At 36.9% G+C, this 24,471-nt stretch overlaps 9 protein-coding genes across 9 annotated transcripts; 3 read left to right on the top strand and 6 right to left on the bottom strand.

Annotated features, from left to right (window-relative positions):
• Positions 1 to 68: 68 nt before the first annotated feature.
• On the bottom strand, positions 69 to 1,169 carry FDP41_005737 (uncharacterized protein; the record flags this gene model as incomplete). Its single annotated transcript, XM_044709294.1, has 1 exon — positions 69 to 1,169. The coding sequence occupies one exon, from the start codon at positions 1,167 to 1,169 to the stop codon at positions 69 to 71; it is 1,101 nt and encodes a 366-aa protein (XP_044559697.1).
• Positions 1,170 to 1,727: 558 nt separating this feature from the next.
• On the top strand, positions 1,728 to 8,637 carry FDP41_005736 (uncharacterized protein; the record flags this gene model as incomplete). The annotated part of the gene is made up of 4 exons (XM_044709293.1): positions 1,728 to 1,827; positions 2,023 to 4,062; positions 4,117 to 4,192; positions 4,257 to 8,637. 4 exons carry the CDS (start codon positions 1,728 to 1,730, stop codon positions 8,635 to 8,637), a joined length of 6,597 nt encoding a protein of 2,198 aa, XP_044559696.1.
• Positions 8,638 to 8,768: 131 nt separating this feature from the next.
• FDP41_005735 (uncharacterized protein) lies at positions 8,769 to 10,787 on the bottom strand (the record flags this gene model as incomplete). Its single annotated transcript, XM_044709292.1, has 1 exon — positions 8,769 to 10,787. The coding sequence occupies one exon, from the start codon at positions 10,785 to 10,787 to the stop codon at positions 8,769 to 8,771; it is 2,019 nt and encodes a 672-aa protein (XP_044559695.1).
• A 537-nt stretch (positions 10,788 to 11,324) lies between these two features.
• FDP41_005734 (uncharacterized protein) lies at positions 11,325 to 13,443 on the top strand (the record flags this gene model as incomplete). Its single annotated transcript, XM_044709291.1, has 2 exons — positions 11,325 to 13,183; positions 13,254 to 13,443. The coding sequence occupies 2 exons, from the start codon at positions 11,325 to 11,327 to the stop codon at positions 13,441 to 13,443; spliced, it is 2,049 nt and encodes a 682-aa protein (XP_044559694.1).
• Positions 13,444 to 13,775: 332 nt separating this feature from the next.
• FDP41_005733 (uncharacterized protein) lies at positions 13,776 to 16,617 on the bottom strand (the record flags this gene model as incomplete). Its single annotated transcript, XM_044709290.1, has 2 exons — positions 13,776 to 15,001; positions 15,051 to 16,617. The coding sequence occupies 2 exons, from the start codon at positions 16,615 to 16,617 to the stop codon at positions 13,776 to 13,778; spliced, it is 2,793 nt and encodes a 930-aa protein (XP_044559693.1).
• Positions 16,618 to 17,748: 1,131 nt separating this feature from the next.
• Positions 17,749 to 19,484, top strand: FDP41_005732 (uncharacterized protein; the record flags this gene model as incomplete). The annotated part of the gene is made up of 2 exons (XM_044709289.1): positions 17,749 to 18,520; positions 18,670 to 19,484. The coding sequence occupies 2 exons, from the start codon at positions 17,749 to 17,751 to the stop codon at positions 19,482 to 19,484; spliced, it is 1,587 nt and encodes a 528-aa protein (XP_044559692.1).
• A 119-nt stretch (positions 19,485 to 19,603) lies between these two features.
• On the bottom strand, positions 19,604 to 20,429 carry FDP41_005731 (uncharacterized protein; the record flags this gene model as incomplete). The annotated part of the gene is made up of 2 exons (XM_044709288.1): positions 19,604 to 20,026; positions 20,211 to 20,429. 2 exons carry the CDS (start codon positions 20,427 to 20,429, stop codon positions 19,604 to 19,606), a joined length of 642 nt encoding a protein of 213 aa, XP_044559691.1.
• A 183-nt stretch (positions 20,430 to 20,612) lies between these two features.
• FDP41_005730 (Peroxin 5 (Pex5), putative) lies at positions 20,613 to 22,151 on the bottom strand (the record flags this gene model as incomplete). Its single annotated transcript, XM_044709287.1, has 1 exon — positions 20,613 to 22,151. The coding sequence occupies one exon, from the start codon at positions 22,149 to 22,151 to the stop codon at positions 20,613 to 20,615; it is 1,539 nt and encodes a 512-aa protein (XP_044559690.1).
• A 347-nt stretch (positions 22,152 to 22,498) lies between these two features.
• Positions 22,499 to 24,034, bottom strand: FDP41_005729 (uncharacterized protein; the record flags this gene model as incomplete). The annotated part of the gene is made up of 1 exon (XM_044709285.1): positions 22,499 to 24,034. The coding sequence occupies one exon, from the start codon at positions 24,032 to 24,034 to the stop codon at positions 22,499 to 22,501; it is 1,536 nt and encodes a 511-aa protein (XP_044559689.1).
• Between the last annotated feature and the right edge of the window lie 437 nt (positions 24,035 to 24,471).

The raw sequence follows: 24,471 nt of genomic DNA, 5'->3' as shown, positions 1-24,471 counted from the left end.
AAAACATTTCAATTTTTTCCCGTTGAGCACCGTTGGTGATTTATTGTAGAAACGGATATCATTCTCAATTACTTTGAGCAGCATGTTGGAACTTGAAAGACTACCTTTTCAATGTTGTTTGTATCTTTGTTCTTATGCTTGATTTCAAACTCTCCAAAGTGAAGTTCACGATTGTTAGGAAGGATTGAGAAATGTTTGTGAAGATATTCACTTTCCTCCAAAACAGAGGCAACATTTCCACTCACGTTCACTGGTAAGTTCTTCTCAAATTCAAGCTCTGAATCAAATTTGTAAATGACAGGATATCCTTCCAAAGTACCTTTGTATGTCACGATATGACCATAATTCTCCTCAGCCATTTCTAAATTCTTTAACTTGAAGAGACGATAGGTAATGCTATAAAATTTAGCTTGGCCAACAAGCATTTGTTGCAAATCTTGAGAGGATGCTGCAAGTTCAACACGGTTGACTTCTCTAACATGAAACCCAAGCTTTCTGCAAACTGACAAAAAATCGTTAATGTAAAAGACAGTTCCAATGCAAGACCCCAATTTGGAGAGTTGTTGGAGAGCAATTGGATGAATCTTTCTGTCGCTGTAAATATCTGAGAAAACAAATTCTCCACCATATTTCAGAACATTGTACACTTGCTGTAAACATTTTTCCTTCCGTGGAGATAGGTTGATGACACAATTAGAGGCCACTAAATCAACACTCTCGCTAGGAAGAAGAGTGACCAGTTCTTCGATTAGACCCTCATGGAATTCAATGGAACCAACTTTCAAATTGACCTTCTTACAATTTTCGACAAATTCAAGAGTACTTGACTTGGCCAATTCAACTTGCTTCTTGGTCATGTCAATGCCAATGACCTTACCTTGGTCACCAACAAGAGCGGCAGCGAGAAAGACATCACGACCTGATCCACTACCAAGATCCAACACAGTGAGGTCCTTGATACCAAGAGGAATAGGACATCCACAGCCAAAGAATGTTTCATTCACTTTTTCAGGTATTAATGACAACAATTTTTGAATCGTGTTGTGAGGTTTCTTTGCAAGGAAGCAAGAGTTTGAAATTTTTGCTTCATTGGTTTGTTGCTTGGAATAATGCTCTTTCACAGACTCATAGATTGCTTCAAGGTTGTTATTCTCCAATGAGGACGACATTTTCGATAGGAAGGTTGAGAGATGTGATGGAGCAGTGTTATATTTTTTGGGTGGTTTGGATTTAGATTTTCGAATCGTTAACTTTTTAAGCAATTCGACATGTTCGTGTTAGACATTGCGTGAGCACAATTTCGGTTAGGTCAACAATGTCCAAACCTCGTGCGCATTAATTGTGGCAAACAAGTGATGACGAGATCTTGATATTTAACAAAGCTAGGTACATGTTGTGTGAAAATTGTCCTTAGTAAAAACAGTAGTTGTGATCACGTCAACTGTCATCCAAAGCTTGTTCATTCAAAAAAATATTGGTGATCTATCAGTGAGACAGAGCCACCAGCAACGGATACAACACCAGCATCATCCTTCCAGAAAGAAGCATCCTCTTCATGCCATACTTCTTCCGAATTGCTTGTCAATGAACTCGTGTGTTTAGTAATCACAAAAAACAGTAGTGATTTGTGCTTTCATTATTTTCGTCATACATCCTCACAACGAAAAAAACCTTCAAATTCACAATAACAATTAATTTATCTATTCATCATCATCAACAACAACACTATGAAAAGATCACAATCCATCAATACGGTGCTTTCCTTTGATCAACTCAACGAACAATTGAAAAATGAAATTAAATACATTGAGGATTTTCTGGAACTTGGTACGTATTTTGCAATCAACAACAGTATGTGTGTGTAATCATGAATCAAATGTTCATCATGCATGAATTCAATGTGCTCTCTCATACAACACTTCACTCGGCTTCCATATTTGGACTATTTCCGACCAAAAAAATATATGAACACATTGAATGGAATTAAAAAACAAACGTGTTTTGTTTGATTTTCATCATCAGCCGAAAAATGTAAAGATCTACGACCCATTCTTCCCATTCATGCTACTTTTTACAGAAAACAATCGAAAATTCCTTCGTTTTGGATCCAAGCAGAAGAAGAACGGTATCGGAAGAAACTTGAAATTTCATCCAACCCTCAATCCAACCTCAATAATGGAGCCTCTTCAACAGCAATTCCGAACTCTAATTCACCATCATCCTCTCCACCTCCATCCACCGAGAATAAGTCCCATCCATCTTCCCCTCAAGCAACAGCAAATTCTCCCTCTTCTCCTTCCATAATGGTCATGAATAATAATTTATTTATGAATAATAATAATAATAGTAATGTTCATCATAACAACAGCAGCATCAATACATCCAACCAACCACAGGGAAATTCATTACACCCGACACATTCACGAAGTGTATCTGCTTCTAAAAACTCGACATGGAAATTGCGTCACCAACAATACCACAATAGATTCATGTCGGAAGCATCTGATGTCAGTGGTAACCCAAGTTTAACATCATATGTTGGACTAAATTCTAACTTTTCTCCGAATGTATCAGTAACCAGTATGCACTACACTCAATTTATTCCAAATTTTGAAATTGTTGACAAGCACCAATTATATGAATCAAAATTAACTCAAGATGTAGATGTTATTGAATTAGATGAAAATTGGTCACTTTATAGAGATATTAAAATATTAAATGATCAACTGGATTCAATAACTGGAAAATTCAATACTGATGAAGATAAAGAAATACCATATTCAAATATGGAAGAATATGAGAATGCTCTCGTTGCAGAAATGACAAAGAGATTAGAAATTTCACAAGTGCTCAGAGATCATCAACAGTATGCAGAGGCGTACTCACACTTGTGTTGTGTGGAACAACTTGCAATCAACAACCAAAATTGCAAATTCGTCCCTAAAATTGACCTTTTACATGCCAAAGCTCTTTTTTTAAAGTCGTTACTTTTACGGCAGAAAAAGAAGAATGACGATGCTAACGACTATTTGCAATCAGCTCAAGAAAAAACCGATGCACTTCTTAAAGCTATTGCTCCTTCAGAATTTATTTGCAATAACTCTCCTTCGTTTATTGTACTTTCCACTAGGATTTTACATGCAGAAATTTTACTTTGTTTGGCCGAAGAAATGATGAATTCTTCTGCAATGGCAGAAATTACAAAACCAACCTATTCCAGCTGTGAAATGACCGTGAACGAGAAAAAGTATCTCTGCAAAGTGCTTTCCACATTTTTAGTTCCTGCTCTTGACGATTTGAGGACACTGACTTCAAGCAGAGCTCTCTCAGTTCTCAACATACACGTATTTCTCATCATTATTTACAATTTAGCTCTTTGTATGCGTGCTCTTAATGAAATTTCACTTGCCAAACGACTTTTGCACTTAAAAAAGAGACTCAGATCTGATCAGTTCCTTCTCTCGAGCAGCGAGGCACTCACTATCACAGAAGACGAAGAGATTGCAGGAGATGATTTTGAACGAGATCAGCTCGAAGCAGAAACTATGGACAAAATGGAAAAGCTATTGAAAGAGATCGATCAGATCGAGAAAACGAACAATGAGGAAAAACCAAAACAACATAGCTGGGAAGAAGATAGTGACGATACAAGTAGTGGAAGTGATTGGGGAAATGATTTCAATTTTGATGATGCTCCAAAATCGTCCTTAGCAGGCTTTTTATTCGGAGAGGAGAAGGAGGACTCGGACGCTACCAATGAAGACATTTTTGAAGAAGAGCTCTTTCCAAACAAATACAGATTGTTTAAATCCAGAACATACAAAGAAGACTCCATGCTGCCTGAACTTGTGCTGAGCAAAAACCTTATTAATGGAAAAAATGGTTTTAATGACAAGAGAGAAATGTTGATGTGGTGTCAATCACTAAAACCAAAGAAACTAAAAGATCAGACAGTGATTGACTCTTGCACTCGTGACGACTATGCCAATTTTTTGCTGGGCAGGCTGGAAAAGCGAGTTCAAAAATATGATTTTTCGATGGAATTTATTGAAAACTTTTATGGTAAGTGCTATTCTGTGAATGAAATAGTATATACATTCTCATCTTCTATTTCAGAAATTTGCTATAGGTTAATTAACCTCGGAAAACAGCCGCTAACTACAAAGAACATATTAACAAAATTCTTTGAAAAGTAAGTAACTGCCAACAATTTGTTCAAAATAATTAATAATTAATTATTAATAATAATACTGTAGTCTTTCAACCGATATTGTCAACAAAATGGCACCTAATGAGCGAGCTTATGTTTTTCATGTTAGTGTTGACTTGTTGAAAGCTGCTCATGCGACAAAACTCTTCAATCTTGAAGAGCCCAGTCAAAGCCATGAATTTACTGATTTAATTTCATTACTTTTCCATCATTTTTCTCATCAACGGTCTAGCCTTATCATTCTACAATGTGAAATACAAATCAAGTATCACATATCTCAACTGCTAAACGGAATTTTGCCAGAGTATGAAAGTATTGGTGAAGTTTTCACAACAATGGCAATGATATTTAACGAAGTTTTTGATATTACTGAAGAGGCCATGGAAAAAAGCGACCTGTTTTATCAACAAGTGGATTCCAAGCTAAAGGATGAGCCGTTAGTGACTGGAATTACTTCAACAGCTGCGGCGAACAGCTTCAACTCTCCCTACTTCTCATTTCCAACCCCATCTGAGATGGGAGCCAAAATCGTTGTATTTTTAGAGCTTTACGATTTGGCTTTGAGAAGACATGCAGGCTCGGAGACTTGGATTCCTCACTTTAGACATCCATTGCTAAACTCGCAAGAACGAATAGCTGTCATGTTCAGCAAGTTCTATAACAGAATGTGTATTTCTAAAGAAAAAGCCATTGTAGCGTACACTCTAGGATCATGTTGGATGCAACAAGATGATATGGATTTATCAAAATTGGCCGAATGTGTCCTCTTTGAAAGCGTTTATGTTTTCCAAAAGTCACCTCCTCTCTGTAGTGCACTTCCCACAATAATAACAGCAGACGCTTTGAGAGCAATGCAAAAATTTGGAGACGTACTTTATGCAAATAGAAAGTACCCTTATGCTGCAATTATTTTCGAAATTTATACTCAAAATTATAGACTTTTAGCCTCAGAGTTTGACTACAAGTTCATAGATGAATTGGCAGCTATGGCCGTTAAAAACGATGACTGGAATAGGTCGATTCGCTATTACACTATTTTGAATGAAAAGGCATGCCGTGAAAAGAGAGTTGCTGTTATTGCTAACACCTCTTCTAAATTGTCTTCTCTGTTCATGGAAAAGGGTGAGCTCAGAAATGCAGAACGAGTGAAACGTGATGCTCTCGAAACGATCAAATCACTTTCTTCATCGACAGAGTTCAAGTTAGAGCTAGAAATTGATTATGCCAAACTATTGTTGAATGGTGGTAACTTGGAACGATGCATAAGCATTTGTTTTAACTTAATGCAAAGCTCATGCAATAGCTTTAATAACATTAAGAACCCAGAATTGTACATCACAATTGCTGAAGCTTATCTCAAGAAAAGGTGGTATAGAGAATGCGAAAAAGTGTTGAGAGAACTTGCTCTAATAATGGAGAGCAATTTTATGCAGCTGCAACAACAACAAGAAATGCGTATCTTAGAAATTGTGATCAAGTACTACCGAAAACGATCTTTGTTTGGAAATGCAATTGAGACGGTAAATATGGCACTGTATCGATGCAACCGAACCTTCTCAACCTTAGCTCAACTGTTCAAGCTCAAAGCTAAAATCTTTATGAGTGTTGCGAGATGGTGCAATCCTGTGAACTTTCCAAATGAGCTTTCTCCAAAGGACAAGGAGCGATTACCCATTCTTGTGCAAATTCAGAAATCTGAAGTCCTTCGAGATGCTCCAAATGAAAGCTATCTTTACTCGAAGAGACCAATGTATAATTTGAAGGATGTTATCTCCGATGCCATTGATTGTCTACAAAAAGCCAAGAAATATTATGAAGCATGCTCCAACGAAATTAATTTAGCCAAAATGGATCTTCTCATTTCACAAGTCCTTGTCGAATTTCTATTTTTACCTATTGCAGTGATGGGAAAGCAACCAGAAGACTATGTCTATCTTGATACCAAAGATTCCATCTCAAAGTTTAATTATATTGATCTGAATAAGGTGTTTGACGAGTACATTGAGCCAACGTTAAATGTTGCTGTAACAGCTTCTGATATTTTCTTGTGTATGGACGTAGCATTAACAGCTGCTGAATGTCGATTGTTGCAAGGAAGAACCCAAAGTGCCAAGAAGTATTGGTGTGAGATGAGAGATATTCTATTTACTCTCTTTGTGGACAATAGTTTGCAGTTTGTGGTGGCCAATGGAGCCACACCATCTACTGTCGAAAAGTTGCTAAATTTGATTAACAGATGTGCTCGGTTATTGTTATTATTCGAGCCCACTTTCATTAATTCTAATATTGGAGTTTTTGATACCTTGTATATCATCACCTTAGAATACGATCAAGTGTTAAAGAGAACTCAAGAACCAACGTCACTCTCCATTGATCAAATTGACTCTAAAGCCACAAAAGTTTCATCATTCATAGATACAGAACTACTGGACAAAAACAAACCTTTTGAAGGCCTCTATAAGGTAAACGCTCCTTCATCTACAATGCCAGTATCTCTGAAAGGATTTTCTTTTTCCTCCATGTTGAGATCTCCTACATCTCCGTTCAAGACAGTCATTGAAAATAATATTCTGCAAAATGAGATGAAAGAAGACCCTCAACGCTCGCAGCTCAGACACAAAGTCATTGAAAGACTCTTTTATTGTTTATTGAGTATGAAATACGATCGTAGAAAATATCCTGGAGAAATTGATGGTCAACTTCGATTTAAGAATCAACAGTCGATGAGAAGACTTTACAATTTAATGAACGCTGTTAGAGAAAGCAAGCTTTCTGGACACAAAAGAAGGTCGTTTTACAATAGCTTATCTAATGACAGTACAAAGACTACCAATTCAAGCATTGACTTTTTGGATGCAACAAATTTGACTCTTCTCCCTGGAGACAAACTTGTTGTGGAGTCGTTATTGTCAACTTTCAATGAGACTAAGGGTATCATGATTTCTGGTACCTTAAAGACGACAATGAATCTTCAATTAGAAGGCAATTTACAAAAACAAGCATCTCTCGCTCCCTGTCTTACACCATTGAAACAAGCACTCAAGAAAATCAAAAAGAGTAAGACCTTGGAGCGATTAGTTCTGTTACTTCATTTGGATAATGTTATTTGTTGTTACATTCCCAACACATTACAGAAATCTTTTGTACAATTTGGGGGCAGACAAATGCTAGATTCCATGAGCGAGCTAACAAGTCAAATTCATCAAGTGGATAGTACTGTTCTGTCTTGGTCTAAAATGCTTGGATCTCTTTCGAATACCATTCTTTTGAAAAGTCAAGACCCAGCTACATCTGAATACAGCATTAATGAATACATTAAGGATCTCGTCACTGAAAGCATGCGAGACAAGAAAGATCGAATTATGAACAAATCAAATCTATCATTATTGAGACAACATTTTTTTGGGTTTAGAGAGGCCTTCAAATACAAACCCGATCCAATAGCATTTTCAGAAAATTTAGAACTCTTGAAAAAATTGGGACTTGTCAATTTTAATTATGCGTCGAGTATTAATCAAAAAACAGGCACATTTACAAAGAAAAAGACATTGGGCATGCCACGTCAAGAAGTTTTACCACTTCCCTCTACACCTATTTCATTACTCGTTCCAAACTCGCTTCAAGCCATTCCATGGGAACTTTTATTTGAAGAAAATGTGTTAAGATATTTTTCCATGCATAATATTTTCACACGGAACAAAAAGAAAGCAGCAACAGAAATTGGAGGATTTATTCCAAAAGTCAAAAGATATCCCAAATTCTTTAGTTTCTATTCAAATGATGATCCCAAATTTATTGAGCCGATTGAGAATGATCGTAAGAATTGGATTACACAAAATGTGATCAGTGAAAAGTTGCATCTAAAAGCAACATCAGAGGCAAGAGAAAACGAAGATGTTCGAATGAACATTCCATTCCACATTCCTATTGTGAAATATGGTAAAAAGCCCTCAAGCAAATCTTATAAGAAGAAGTATGAACATGTCGAGTTTTTGAGATTATCCAAAGTTCTTTCGGACACACAACGATTTGTTCGAGTGATTGAGAGCAAACTACAAGATGACCAATATCCTGTGTTTCTATTTTCTTGGGCAGACCTTGTTGATTTGTGCCCTCTTCACTTGTACATTTCACATCACTTGCAAGGTGCCATGATGATCTTTGTGCCAGATGGATGTTATCGAAAATTCACTGAATTTTTAATGGTTCTCTATGAATTTTATTGGAGTGGCATGACACCACTGGCTGAGTCTCCACAGAATAAGGAGACATCCTCATTGGTTCTGGATATAAACAGTTCTTCTTCTCCTGCTGTTTCAGGAACCAGCATTAATGAAGAGCACAAATTGAGAAAGTTTTTGCTGTTGTGTGCTTCCGTGTTGAGAAATGAAAAGGAGTATTCAATGCCGTTTGTCATGCTGCCGTAACTAAGAGCAAAGGAAATTGACGAATTCATGGCGTAAAGAAGTTACAAAGCAGTGTAATGCCTTTTTGAAGGAAATAAAAGCAATTTCAAACGCTCAGTGTGCAAAAATGGAGTTCATTTAAATGTCAATGATCATTGTGAATTAGAGCTGGAACCAGTTGGTTGCTGAGCTTGTTGTTGTTGCTGTTGTTGGTACTGAGTTCGGTGTGCCTGAATTCTTTTTCGAATCAAAACTTCATTGTAAATAAAAAGACCAATCATCAGCACAAGAATCGAGAACAACACAGGTTTGTCCACAAACTCATTAATGAACCAGCCCAAAATACCGCTTTCAGTCTCCTCATGTTTTCCTTCGCTACTAATACCATATTGATTCACATTCGGTGAGCTCGTTGTCAATTCATGTTCTACGTCATACATCTCCACAGATCCATCTTCGCACAACACTGCCACCACATTCGGACTCACAAAATGTAGTGACTGAATGCCCATGAAAGAACTCTTCAAATGACTATTCTCTCTTGCGAAATGCACATTTTTCAGCACTGATTGTAATGCTAATCCCTTTCCTGCTTGTTTAAAAACAAATGCAAAGAGTTGATAGTGCACCACAATGATATACGAACCATCCACATTGATAGCAACTTGATTAGGATGACTGTACTTTTCCATTCGTTTTTTCATTGCCTCAAAGAATGCCAAAGAAAAATGATCCTGAGCATAGTATCGTTCTTGTAAGGTTCGTAAATCATAAAGTCCAAACCCATTTCCAATAAAGCTATAATAGGTCGATTTTTCGACAGTAATTCCACCCATTTCATTCGATCGCATCACGTAGAGAGCTCCACCATGAAGAGGGAAAACTACAACTTTACCGTTTTCAGATTGATAGGAAATTTCAACACCTTTGTAATACACATCACGTAAACGATGTGCATTTCGAGAGTAAATTGCAGTCAAAGAACCTGAAATGGAGGGATCTAATCGTTGATGCACCCAATTTTGTTGTTGCTGTGATGTATTAGAACCCAAATAGTAGAGATGAAGTTGTACTTGTGGTCCTTGTTTTGTGACATGATCATACATGGAATAGTAGAGTTGATTTCGAATATCATTGACGTCACTGTGTTCTTTGAAGGTGAAAACAGAATGTGGAGATTCTTTGGTGTTCAATTCATGGACCGATAACACGTCATGCAAATCTTTCACTTTGGGTATTTTGGTAGACTTGTTGTCGGATAATTCTGAGGTCATACTTGGGCCATGGAATATTGAGGTTCCATTGGAACAAATCATTCTAAATTCATAAATGTCATCCACAAAAGAAATAATAGCGCAATCTTCATCGAGTGACGTGTCGGCAATACTTAAAATTTCCAATCCAAAATTGGTTAAATTAAAAAATCTATTTCGTTCTTTTTGAGGGCAAAATTTTCTTAATTCCATTGTTTTGCTTATTTTTTCAAATGAATCTGAAGAAATATGTTCTGTGACAACATAGACGCAATCCTTATTGAATTGGGAAGTGCCTTTTCGAGAGAAATAAATTTTTGAGTCTATGAGCGTTTCTTCGTATTCAATTTCCCAGCTTAATGGTGTGTCATGAGTGATAGAATTCAGATCAGTAAGTGACACGTGGTTCATATCATTAGAATTTTTCAAAGAAAATACAAGAATTTTCGCCATGGATCCTAATGTGGCATCGTCTCTCAAAAAGGTGTCCTCTTCTAGTATTACTTTCACAAAAACATCTCTTTTTTCATGGCCGCCACTCTCCTTAATTTCTTCGCTAGTACCATCCACGTCGGTTTTAATATGAAAAGTGTTTTTCAGAAATTGCTGAGATGTTAATAAAAGAGTGGAATAATGATTCATCATCTTTGAGCTCCTCATCGTATTATTCTGAGAAATTTTGAATCGGTTCAACAACCGACTGCTCGGAATGGATAATATTTTCCTTGGAAATGTAAATGTTTTTGTATCCGAGGAAAATCCCAAGTCATTATACTGATGGTCTTGAAAATAAGAGGAGGAGGATGAATAATCTCCCGAATAATAATCCATAATATGGTTAAAGAATTGAAAAAACAAGAGCAATCCGATGAAAAACAACGTAATCCGAGGACTTCCTCCAATAAATATCGCTGGCATGATGATTTTCAAAATATATTGATGGTTCTCCGAAATTTGTTCCTATGCTTTGAATAAATTATAGTAATAATATATACTTTATAACAAATAATAATATATTATATAACAATAAATATTAAATCTATTAAATATGAATTGGAGAAGTGGTATGTTGATATTAAAAAAAATGAAAGTGGTCGTTTTTGCTATTTTTTCCTTTTTTGCAAAAAAGACGATGAAAGGCTACTGCTCTCAGAGCTGACAGCCAACAAACCCTATCAAAACACGTGTCTTTAAGCACGCGTGTTTCATTTAGAAAAAATTACATACGATCCTATGAGTGTTGAACAAATGTCCGATCCTCTTCATTGACTTTAAATGTTTTCAATCAACAGGTTTTACGGATGAATATTTTCTTAGACCAAGAGTACTTTTGGTTTCAATAAGCTTGTTATCATTCTGAACAAAGTAAATTCGGAAACACACGGAAGGCAATCCGAGACTCAAAATTTTAGTACTGATCCTTTTGAACTCATTGGAAATTTTGATTTTGAAAAAATGTTTAGTCCCAATTTCAGCAAGAGTCTCTCGTCTTCCAAGTTATGCGTGGCCATTGGAAACTCTCAAATCAAAGTTGCCGTTGCGAATCCCGAAAAGCATGTTTCGTCATCCATAACAGCAACAAATGAAATGTTTCTGGACGAAAATACGATCATTCAAATTCTTCCACTGGGTGAATTAGTAACATCACCGCATGATGAGAATGATGATGACTGCACGAGCAAAACAAAAACAACATCTCCTTGTTCGAGTTTAAATGATTTGTCGTTTTTACTGCCAACAAGGATTGCATTTCCGAAACGGTACAATAGAGATTCGGAAGAAGGTTTTTCTGATGTTCTGAATTCTTGTTGTTTCATAGGAAATCATGATGAATGCTTTTCATCACAATCATCACCATGTCTCAATCCGCATCATGTGATTTATGACATCAAGAAATTATTTGCAATTTCATTTTCGAATATAAATGATTCAACAATCATCACTACAAATCAATCCCAAGATAATTATTTCACATTTAAGGTCATTCTTCCCTCCAATTCACAACATATTGAGGATCATTTCCCATCAACTGCATCAACAACTCCGAATTTGGAATCACCTCGAATTCAAATCGATTCCGAAATGTCACTCACTCCTCTCCAAGTACTGAGATGCATTTACTCTCTAGTACGTTCCTTAATTGAAAAGTATTTGAGACAAGAATTCGCTCAACAACAAGAAAAATTCCTGCAAAACTTGGAACTCCAAGTGATCCTGTCCGTTCCTAACTCCTTTACGGATCGAGCTCGGCAAGCTTGGAAAGATAGTGCCACTCTATCCGGTTTCAACGTCTTGAGATGCATTTCCTCATCGGTGAGTGCCGCTGTCGCCTACGGATTGCAGAAACTCTGCTCCATCTCTCGAATTCTCGTTTTGGATTGGGGAAGTGATTTCAAATGTTGTGACATGCTTTTAGAGGAGCAAGTGTTTGAGAATTTGGGTTACAAATCATATTCCGAATTTGGAGGAGAAGGTATTGTGAAATTATTGATGAAAAAGTGTCAGGAACGATTTCAACAAATGACGAATCAATGTGGTGGTCGAAAAATTGATGAAGATCCAAGAGCGTTTCTGCGATTAAGACATTCTTGTGAACAGGCGATTGTTGAGCTGTCAGAAATGTCAAAATTTAACATTTACAAAAATAGAAGTGACAAGTACACGATCCGGCTTAAAAAATTGATAGATGGCTTTGATTTTGAATGGACACTCTCACTCAATGATTTCGAATCCATGTTGACTCATTCTGGAATCATCGATCAAGCACTATTCAAACTCCAACAATTTATGACAAGTCAAGTGAAATTCCATCCTCAGTATTCACAAATCCCATTCGACCGTGTCATTCTGTGTGGCGGATGCATGCAAATTCCGTTCATGAAAAACCAGATTTTACAATTTCTTTGTCCTGCCACCAATTTGACAAATTCCTCATTCACAACAACAACAACAACAGAATCACTTCTTTCCAATTCGCTCATCATTCACGATTCCGTTCATCCCCAACAAGCTGTCGTTCGAGGAGCTGCCATTCAATCTCTCTTATTGACAATTTCAAAACCATTATTGACTCATTGTTTAATTTCATATATTCTTCCCTTGTCGATTGGAGTGGAAATACAAAATGGTTTCATGCATGTAGTTATTCCGAGAAATACATGGTATCCATGTCGAAAGGAATTAACTTTGAATGAAATGCTAGTACAAGAGGGAAATGTGATTCGAATTCGTGTGTTTGAAGGTGAGAGAGTGTTGTGTCGAGATAATCATGAATTGGGGGAAGTGGAGCTAGAGAATATTCCTGCAATGGTTGGGTAAGTTCTTGATCCAGTCGCTATGGCGTCATGTTTGTGAATGTTTATCATATTTATCTGACATCCGTAGAGACAAGATTGATGTGAATATTTCCATCTATTGCAATGAAAATGCCGACTTGGAAGTGACAGCTCATGCATTGGGAATGAAAAACACTGTTTTCATTTCACAACAAACCAACAGATTAACCGAAGAAGAAATTGCAGAAATGATTGAACTTGCTGAAAAGTTTAAAGTAGAGGACTACAACAAAAATTGAAAGCACAACATGCGTTGGAGAAATGTATATTTGAAGTGAGACAATTTTTAGAGTTGAATTCACTGTCGGAAGAGACTCGAATGGCAGTGCAGACTGCATGTGCACAAGCAGTTGCCTTCATCGCCAATCATCCACACGCCTTGACATCAGATTTTGAACAAGCTCGACAGCAATTTCAAGAAAGGTGCAACTTGCTTTTGCATGACAATCTATCATCATGGAACAACTACAAAGAGCAGCAAACAACGAAAAACAACATGAACAAATCAACCTTTGATCTTGATGTTGACTAGAGTGCTTGTCGTTTATAAAAACACTACTTAATATAATCTTTATTTGGTAAATGATTTATGAAAGAGTGAGTAGTGATATGAAAATGTTTTCTTTCTTGGTTTTTGTGGTGTTCGAAGAGTATCATTCTTTTGTTCCGTCATTTGTTGTCTGAGCATTGACCGTAGATTTTGAATTTCTGGTTTGGGAGGTTCATTATTTTCCTCTTCAACAGTCACTTCCATAACATCGTTTTCCTCATGAATATCTTCCATATTGTCTGAATAGTTTTCTTCTAAATGAATAAATGAATTATTGGTATCACTTGTGTTACTTGTAGGGCTAGTTGATGATTTTCCCGACATTTGTTGTCTTAATATGTTTCGAAGCGATTCAACACGTTGCCCTTCTGATTCTGAGGGTGGTTTTGGAGTTTTTTCTTGTAGTTGTCTCCTCAATAAGCTCAATATTTCTTGTGCCTTGCTACTTTTTGGTGTTTCTGTTGAAGATGATGCTATGCTTGGAGCAGAATCGAGTGTTGTTGGGGTGATAGGGCATACAATTTCAACTTCTCCATTCATGACCACAGACGATGTATCATCGTTTCGTGACACAACCATCTGTTGTTTTATCTGAGAAGCCTTCTTTAAAAAGAACTCCCTATTTCTTACTCTATATATGTTGTGATTACTAATTTTCTTGTACACCTTCATGTCATCAACACTATTAAACTCCAATAAAATCTTTTCCGGATCAACAATTGAAATATTTTTCGCCGTCGGAAAACATTTTCTCAATTCATCCACAGTAAGAACGCAGCTGTGTAATTCTGGTTTATCCATAACGAATGCATATATAAAACATGATTCTTTTGTAGATGAATTCATTTTTTCAACTCCTCCTTCTACTTTAGAAGTACTGTTCACTAATATTCCAAAATCAAATCCTTCAATTTTTTTCAAAACTCTACGCTCACGGAATTTCAAAAAATCAACGGAAGAGCTCGCATCGGGAATCTTCAATGTTTCAACTAAATTCTCCCAATAAGTGTGTGCAACATCTCCATATCCACGATCTGATTTACCTTTTAAAAACTCAATAATATCTGAGATTAATAAATTATCATTATGTTTGTACTGATGAGGAATTGAACTTTTCGGAATTTTAAGAGTAATGTATTCTTCGTCTATGGAAGCTATACTTTCTCTCTCTAAGAACGGTATTACATCTTCTATACTTGAAAATTCTATCAAATAATCTCTTACGCCTTCTTTCTTCGCTCTCGTGGCTTATTTTCCAAATAAACTCAATTAGTTTGGCTATCAACAAGAACCTACCATTTGGAAAGAATTTGAAAATACCATATCCTTCTAGCTCATTGTTAACAATCGGATTTCTATTTTCAATACTTATCCGAAGTACTCTGCTATGCGGCTGGGGTCTTGCTTCTGTCGTAGATGCTGGTTTAAGCTTCTCCGAAATATTCATTGTGATCGAAGTAATGATAGATTGTTCAGGCGATGCAGATTTGTCACTCAGTTCTTTTTTTTCTGCGGGTACTGCAACTTCAATATTAGTTGTACTTCTGTTATCGACTATTTTTGGAATCTTTGGGCTAACATTATCAACTTCTATCAGATCCAACTTTCTTTTTTCTCCTTCTTTTGGCCTTTCTGCAGGTTTTTCACTAGATTGTTTGATATTGATACTAGATACTTGATCTTCCTCGTGTTGTGGTTTCTTGCGGTCAGTAGTTTTTTCTTGTTTGTTATTAAAGTTTGATTTTTGATTGACATCCGCTGCTGAGGTTAATGGTGGTGGTGGTGGAGGTGTAACCTTTGTAGAAATTCTTCCATATTCCTTTTTATGAGGAGATTCGATTGGAGGTGGAGGAATTTGGATCTTTTGTAAATTGGTAGTCCGTTCTGGGGAAGTTTTTGTTAATGGTGGTGGTGGAGGTGGAACTTGTTCTCCATTCGAAGAAGACGGTGGTGGAGGTGGAGGTTGAGGTACTGATGCAATAGATGGAGATCCTTTTTGATTCTCTTGAATATCAGGCATCTTACGTTCTTCTTTAGGTGAAATAGGCAATAAGGTGGTCTTATTTGTTGAGGATTCCTTGTTCTTCTCAGAAGTGTGACTATTGTAATAATTTCTACTTGGACTCCTGCTTCGACTATGGTCAGAATGGTAATGTTTATCTCTATAATGAGAACCATTGTTATTGCTGTATTTGTTAAAGCGATTTGGACTTGTACTTCGTTTTTGAGGGCTTCTTATTGGACTGTCATTATCATGGCTCCTACTGGAAGAGCTTTGTCGTTTGGGTGGGCTGCTACTTCTGTGTCTGTGGTAATCGCTACTATCCTCTCGTCGACTGCTCTCATAACGATCTTTGTGACCAGACGAATCACTTCCTACTCGCTCTTTATTCTGTTGTGGAGAGGAGGAATTCGAAGATGGTGGAGGTGGAGGCGGACGTTCTGTAATCTTAGTTGCTAAGACGGTTGCTTTCGAAGAAGAATTGTTCGTATCGATTGGAGGTGGTGGTGGACGGTTTGGCTTTGGTGAAGATGTGTTTGAGGATGAAAGAGGAGGTGGAGGAGGAGGCTTAGAAGACGATGATGTGCTCGAAGATGATGATGAGGAAGGTGGAGGAGGCGGAGGTTGAGGGGGTGAAGGTTTTCGTCCATTATTATTGCTTGCATTTCTATCACTACTTGAAGTCGACGTACCACCACTTCCCGTTGAGGAATGAGTCGCTGGTGGTGGAGGCGGTGGTGAAACTGAAGACCTTGTTGTATGACGAAAAGGGTTTTTTGCAACAATAAATTTACTACCTGAATCTCTTTCTTTCATGGAAGGCCTTTCATAGGGTGATGATGAGTTCCTTCCCTTGTACATGATGAAGAACTTCAAGAATTATTAATAAAAGTGATGATGATAAATGTAGGCTTGGTGTTTGCGTTTTTTCTATGAATAGTCTTCAAAATTGTCGTTCCTTGAATGAAAAGTGTTTCGACTCGAAACAATGTCCTTTTTGTTGTTGTTGTGCTCTATTCAACTCTTGTCTGAAGAAGAGTCGAGAACACTGCAAGAGCAACACACACACACACACGAATCAGAGATGCTGCTGCTTCGGAAAGCCGTTAAAAGAAAAATTTTTTTTAAAATAATTATTCCGTAATTTTCTTTTCCTTCCTGATGATGGTCCACATGTGGTGGTTCCCTCAAGAAAGGAATGATGAGCGAGATGTACCATAACTCGGAAGGAACATTTCATGCACGGACGGGATCTCTTCTAATCCTCACTAAAAGCACTCTTTCTGCAAATGTGCTGTGCCTTGATGATGCACTTTTGTTGATCATCATTATTCCTAAATTGGTATTATTTGTGAGAGGGATTAATTATTCTAGAGATGGATCGGAACTTTGAAAATTAATGACGACGATGACTAAGGATTTGATGATGAGATGGACCCCGTGCGCTGCACATCCATCATGCGGAATCCTTATTGAATTATAAAAAGTCATATTTTCAAGTTCTCCATCTTTGGAATTCCCTTCATTCAGAATTAATTGTATTATTAATTTCTCTCAATAATTCATTCATTGCTGTCTGAGGCTCCACCATCATTGCAAAAGATGAAAATACGAGATGCTCTGCGTTGTGTTACTGCAAAACATTCAAAGCTCCAAGGAGTTTGGTTTTCTCCGGAGTGCAACAACTAAGAAATTCCATTTAGAGATTCTCCTCGAAACAAGAGAGTGGTTGCACTGAAGAGAAACAATCCTCTTTCCACACAAGAAAAAAAGCCTTCTTCTCTCTCTCGAGTGCTCTCTCTCATTGTTTCTTTTCGATACAAATCCATTGATTGAGAGTCAACGCATTGTTGGACTTTCAGTTTCAGTTCAGTACTTTCAATCCTTCCTCACCACACACAACTATCCATTATCATCAATAACAACAACAACAACCACAACCACAACCACAACGACGTACTGAATTCGTACGAACTATTTCAACAAACACAAATGCCAGTTGACCGATCGAAATATCATCAAGAAAATGATGAAGAGGAAGAGAAGAAACAATTACTAATGGGAGCTTTGCGTTCGACGACGACCATGAAACAAGCTGAACATTTACCAAGTCTCTATTATCAACCAACACCAAAGGTCAATCATTCTCTAAACGACAACGGACATGAAAACGATGAGGATGAACATTCACTCATTCATGAAGAGAGCTCATCTTCAGATGATGATGAATCAGTAGATCAACCATTCTCTTTTTGGAGATTTTTGAAAAAGGCATTCGTTTGGTTCACATCGAGTCAGTTACTGGCCCATCTACTGTTATTGACGACACTCTTCACATTTGGAGGTTATGTTGTACTGATACCTCATTCCATCATGTTGATGCATCCAACGATCTTTGCCTTATTTCGATCGTTGCTGATCGTGATTGGACTGTTTCCTGCTGCAATCTTTACAAAATTTTCATTTCGGAAACAAAAGAAGCTCGATCGACAAGTGAAGTTTGTGGAGAGAATATTATTTTGTAAAAACACAAGCAGCAAACATCAATCTATTAATCATGAAACCTTGGAACTCAAAAAGGAAAGCAATTGTTCCATGCGAAATATTGTGAAATTAGTTGTGGGTTTTATTCTTGCAAAAATTCCAACTTGGAAACAATTCAAAAAGATTTTCTGGTTGGGATTTTTCATTAACATGAATCAAATTTTGTTTTTCTTGGGATTGCGATGGACCAATGCTACCATTGCTGGTATCATGCAGCCAAGTAAGTTCTCTATGAAGATATGTGAATGTAATATTCTTATTCTTCTTATTCTTACATTTTTACTGAATTTTTTTGAAAATATGTACAATATTTTGGTGTTTTTTCACACTGCATGGATTCAACCAACATTAATTGAAACAAACATTCAGTGGTGGCCATTATTACATGTATCATGTCAATTCTTTTGAAAAGGGAGGGCAGATCTCCATTGAAAATTGTTGGAGTCATTGTTGCTGTGTTAGGGGCTGTTTCAATGTTGGTTGTATCAACACTACTCAGTGATAATAAGAAAGCATCACCTCCTCAAGATGATGATGACAAGACAGCAACCAGCAGCGGATTCAGTAACTTTATTGCAACATTTTCATTCACTATTGGAATGCTATTTTTATGTGTGAATATGTTCTTCTATGCTTTGTATTTAATTAATTTCAAAAAAGTATTGCAACAAGAGAAATTTCCAGTGTTGACCTTAGCATTTTGGACATGGTTGATTGGAAGTGTTGTACCATTGTTGCCAGCACTATATTTTACACTGTCTGGTTGGGGTTATTCACCCTTGCAAATCATTTTGAAAATGGACAAGATGGCATATGTTGGCTTGTTTTATGGAGGACTTGTGCATGGCGCCTTATTTTTCGTGTTGAATTCAAAGGCATCAAGTTTGACGACTCCAACCGTGATTGGAGTCTATTCTACTCTGAATCCTATTGTGACAAGTGTCATGGCCTTTTTGTTTTTACATGAGAGAGTCTCGCCGTTTGTAATCCCTGGCGCTGCCTTTATATTGTTTGGAGTAACAATGGTTATTATTGCCAAGTGGAGAGAAGGAAGAGCTCTCCAACAAAAATCCAAGGAACCTCCTCGTTCATGTTATGATTGTGTGGCCAGCTATTGCGGTGTGAGTCGGGGAAGCACAACAAGTCGTCGAAAGAACGATGTGTTGATGGCCTTGCAGGCTTAGTATTAATCGGTGACTCTAATTTTGTTAAAATAAGAATTTTATTGTCTAACATTTGAGGCTGGTCATTTAGCTAGTGAACAATTATTATTAATAATAATCTAAATTATCATCATTGTATCTCATACATCTGTTTCTTCTTCATCTTCACCAATTAATATACTCAAAGGGTTAGCATAAATTTCATCAACAATGATAGAAATAAAGTCCTCATCGTATTCAGTCTCTTCCACAAACACCTTAAATAAGCTTTGATCTTGTTGATGTTTTCTTTTCTTGTCATTTTCTGAGGCAAAAACGTTTTGCCCTTCCTTCCATTTAATTTCTGATTGTTGGGTTTCTGGAGCTTCTTCTTGAGGCTTAGATCTGATGAGCTTCCACAGTTCTGTATTAGTAAAAAAGGGATTTTCCTTGAACTTGAAGGTGACTTTAAAGAATTTTGTATCTTTCGAGATATCATTCTCAACTTCAATGTCGGTCAAATATTTCAAAATTTCAAGTTCTGTATCATTTAACATTTTTGAAAAGAGTGGATGTATCGAAATCTGTTAAAGTTAATTTGAGTTTTCCGAATCGTATCATCATCAAATTGAGTAAAATAATATTATTATTTGAATTGAAAAAAAGTTTTTGAACAACGACACAGTTAAATCCAATCATCATTTCATGATTTAACAAATAATAATATGCTGATCATCATCACCACTATCATCATCATACCAAACCTACCACATCGGCCCAAAAGTTCTTAATTCCCGAAATGAAAGGCTTCCTAGATTCATAAAAGGGCTTTTTCAAGGCATCATATCTACTTTGTAATAAAGCAATCTCATTTTCCAATTCTTCATCAAGCTTGGCGACTTGATTTTGAATATCCGCAAGTTTTTGGAAATTCTCTTCTTCAGCTTGTTCTTCTTGTGAAAGTTTGGTCTTTTTGGTTGGAGGCATTTTTTCCTTGTTTGGATTTCTTTTTTGAAATGACGATCTTTTTCTTCGCTTTGTTTAAAAAGTGATTCTTTTGTTTTAGGACTCTGAAGCAAGTATTTATTTGAATGATTATGAGAATATTAACTACGAGTAACAAAAGGAGGAAAATGGCAATGACGAAATTGTGGAAAAGTTTGTACATGGTTAAAATTGAAAATCTGATTTGAAAAGATCAACATTTCTTCGCTTGCATTTCTCGACGAGATCTTTTCGTTGAAGACAACTAAAGTCATAACTCAAATAATACCAAACATGATTGTTTCGAGGGCATAACTTTAAACTTCTCAAATAAAATTTGGCTGCAGTTTCGTATTCGGCTCGGTTACTATGAGCAATGCCAAGATTGACCCAAGCTCGTACATAGTCTGGTTTCAAGTTGAGAGCTCTTCGGTAGCATTCAATGGCTAATTCTGGTTTTTTAGCATTGGCATGAGTAGCTCCTAACTTATTCCACAAGCTATGATTTGTAGGATCTGTTTGACATGCCATCTTAAATTGTTGGATGGCATTTTCATAGTCATTTACAAGATGGTACAGTACACCCAATGCAGTGTGAAGTTTGGAATCTTTTGTTGGTGATTCATTTGCAGCCTTCTCAAATAATTTTCTCACTTTGCTATGTACTTGATAAAAGTCAACCATTGTGGTAGATACATGGTCATCCATGTCCATTTCTTTCAATAAATCTCCGACAACACTGGCATAAACAGGATGGGAAGTAATCCAACGTTTCAAATACATCAATGATACATGTTTTTGAAGCTCATTAGCGTTTGAGACACCCAAATCAACGAGTGCATCCAAGTGATTATTGTCCTGCCTAAATGCTTCGGCATAGCAAGCAATTGCTCTCGCATCGTCATCACACTCCGCATGACATTGTCCCAAAGCATACCAAGCATCGGCGTGATGCGGCTCTAAAATTACTTGAGCCTCCAAAGCAAGAATTGCCTGCTCGGTATTGGTTGTTGATGCATTTTGCTGATTCTCTTGTGACAACAATCGTTTTGCTAATTCATACAAATTTTGATATTGATGATCTTGATGTTGCAAATAGGGATTTGTTGTTTGTGAGGTTAGGAAAATATAGGGCTCATGTAATTGAGTAACAAGTCCCTGTTCTTGATTAATATGTTCTCCGATGGTTTGTACTTGCTGTTGCAGCATGTTTAAATATGAATCTAATGAATGATTCTGTAAAAACATTCCAGCATTCTCTTCTCCAATATCTCCCATATTGCTCGATGAAAACATGGAAGAAGAACTAGCATAATTATTACTGCTACTTGATCCTCCAATATTCATCGTTCCGAACCTTTGATTCAATTGGTTTGTTTGTTCATTCATATCGGGGTACAAGTGTCGTGTAATACGCTCACTTCTTTCCTTCATCTTCATTCTACTAATTGGTGAAAGAGTAGCTGAATCAGCACTCGATACTCTATTTGTTGAACTATATTGAAAAGGAGAAAAGGCTTCATGAGATGCAGAAGAAGCAGAGCCTTCTCCCGAACCCGAATATCGTTGTACATTGTTATAAAAATCCTCTTGCTTCTGAATATCTCGCAACGTTGGATTGATGAGTCCACTCAAAGGATTTCCGGAACGAGAGGCACCACTACTCGATCCTTGTTGTTGAGATTGTTCGGATCCCTTCTCCGAAGTGAAAATATCCCTCAGCATCAATGTTGTTGTTCGCGATAAAGATGAAAAATGGAATTTTTTTTTATGGATTTGAAAAAAAATAATTTTCCGCAAATTGTTGTCAACTAATTGATTGTTGCAGCGACAATGAGACAACAATGGCTTCTCTTTCAAATAATCAAATACAATCGCATGTACGGTCACCAACAAGTGCTAATGGATCTTTTTCAGGCACATGTGGTTTCATTGATCACACTTTTTTCAATAAGAATTTTAATAAGGTTAAAAAGAAAGAGAAAACTATTATCGAGAGTGTGAAAATCTTGTCAAGACTTGGGATTTTACACCCATTGCATGCTGGTAGTGATGCTGGTTGTGGTGGTCATTTAACGACGACGAGATTTGTTCTCATTCAAAATCTTTAGAACTTCCTTCTCAGCCACATGCAAGCTATTCACCTTTCCACTCATAATACTCACAAAACGTCCTTCACGTTCCACAGTACATTCACGACTATCTGTGGCATCGTATGGTTTGGTCTTCATGGATGTAAAGAATGAATGATATTGGAAGTGTTGCTTAAAGGCAGGATAGAATTGTAAAATATTTTGTTCAAAGAGTGGAATCAATTTGGCAACTTCAGTTTCTGGATTTTTCTCAACTTGCAAACGTCTCTCTTCAGCTTTCTTCCAAGAATTGTATTGACCGAGTGGAGTGTGAGCCACTGAGGTCAAGGTATATAAAATTGCAACGTCATCATCATCATTGGCAGTTGTGTTTGTTCGAAGTGGTCGTTTTGTGAAATCAGTGGCATCGACATTGTCATCATTTAACACAACATTCTTAGTTTTTGGAATAATGTATTGACCATCAGTAGTTGAGCTTGTTGAATTCGTGATGCTACCATGGGTGTGATGTTTCAAAACTCCCAGATCGGAATTGGCATACTTTTGAGCAATTCTCTTTTCTTCTTCTGGACCTGAAATGTATGGGAAGAGAGAGCAGAAATGACCGTCACAAATGGTCATGGCCACACGAGGGAATGGATCCGAACGAATATCCTTATAAATCAAAGAAATGCAAGGTTCATAATAAATATTGAGAGAGGGTGTGACAAGGAATGTGTTGTAGGTACATGAAATACACCAGTCAAATGTTAAATCATCTCGATCGTTAATCTTAATTTTAGCGAATCGATTTTGTTCTTCCTTCAATTCGTATTCATAAGAATCGGAACATTCAGGAGAGGAACTCGTGTTGTCATCTTCCTCAAATTGTGGACTCACAAAACTGGTAATAGTGACTTGCTCTGCTTTTTTCACAGGATTATTCAACAAGAGTTCTTGTTCTGTGAATTGTTCTCTAAAGAATTTTCTTGGAGCTGCATGGTAGAGCACTCTCTCATCACACAACATGGATCCTTCCAAATTAGTCAATCCAAAGTGTTCATGATTGAAAGGTTTGTTATAAATCTTAGTGGCATCCATGACTTGTTTATAAGTTCCAAAGTCAAGCCAAGAATTTCTCTTTGCAATGGCATACAAGTTATAATCGACTTGAGTGGTCAAGTGTGAATACTTTTCCATAAAATGATCAAAACCTTTCAATGATTGAACACGAGTGACATAGGAGCGAGGATAGTGCAATCCTTTGTGAAGACGGAATTGGTTGAAACCACTGGCACCCATAAATATGTCCGAGTTCTTTTCAAAGATGACTACTTGATATCCTAATTTCTTCAACTGGACACCCAAATGACAACCATACCAACCGGCTCCGATGATGGCCACTCGTTCTTGTGGTTTTTTGGTCAATGATGTTGATGCTGCATCGACATTGGTTGATGATGGAAGAAGGGTGGTTGTTTTAATGACAGGAGGAGTAGTGAGAGTGCTGCTTTGCTCGAGGATGGTGGTGGACATTTTTTTGTGAATTTTGTTGTTGGTTGACAAGTAAACGGGTAATAACGAATCGCTCAAATAAATGCTCTGTTAGCAATTAAAAATGACAATTGTCAATTTGTTGATGTCTAGACAATTTTTTGTATAAAGAATGATGTTGGGAGAACATGATCACGAAACAGTAAATTGCATTTGGTGGGAACAGATATGTTCATTAGTGCTCGTTATCTTCAACGTATCATTTGTTGTATTCATCTTGATGGGTGGTAACGGTTGTATTGCATGGTGTTTTTCATACATTGATGCATGACACGAGAGGATGAGAACGGATATCATGAAAGTGCTGTGTCATAAAAGACGAAAAAGGTGAAAAGAAAATTATAGGGGTTTGTGAATGAACTTGATTGTCATGAGCTATCATTCTGAATCTATCTCAATGTCAAGCATCTTTGTCAGTC

The sequence above is a fragment of the Naegleria fowleri genome, assembly GCF_008403515.1.
Source record: "Naegleria fowleri strain ATCC 30894 chromosome Unknown tig48, whole genome shotgun sequence".
NCBI lineage: Eukaryota > Heterolobosea > Eutetramitea > Acrasida > Naegleriidae > Naegleria > Naegleria fowleri.
The sequence above is the reverse complement of the archived record's forward strand: the minus strand, read 5'-3'. Positions and strand labels throughout refer to the sequence as shown.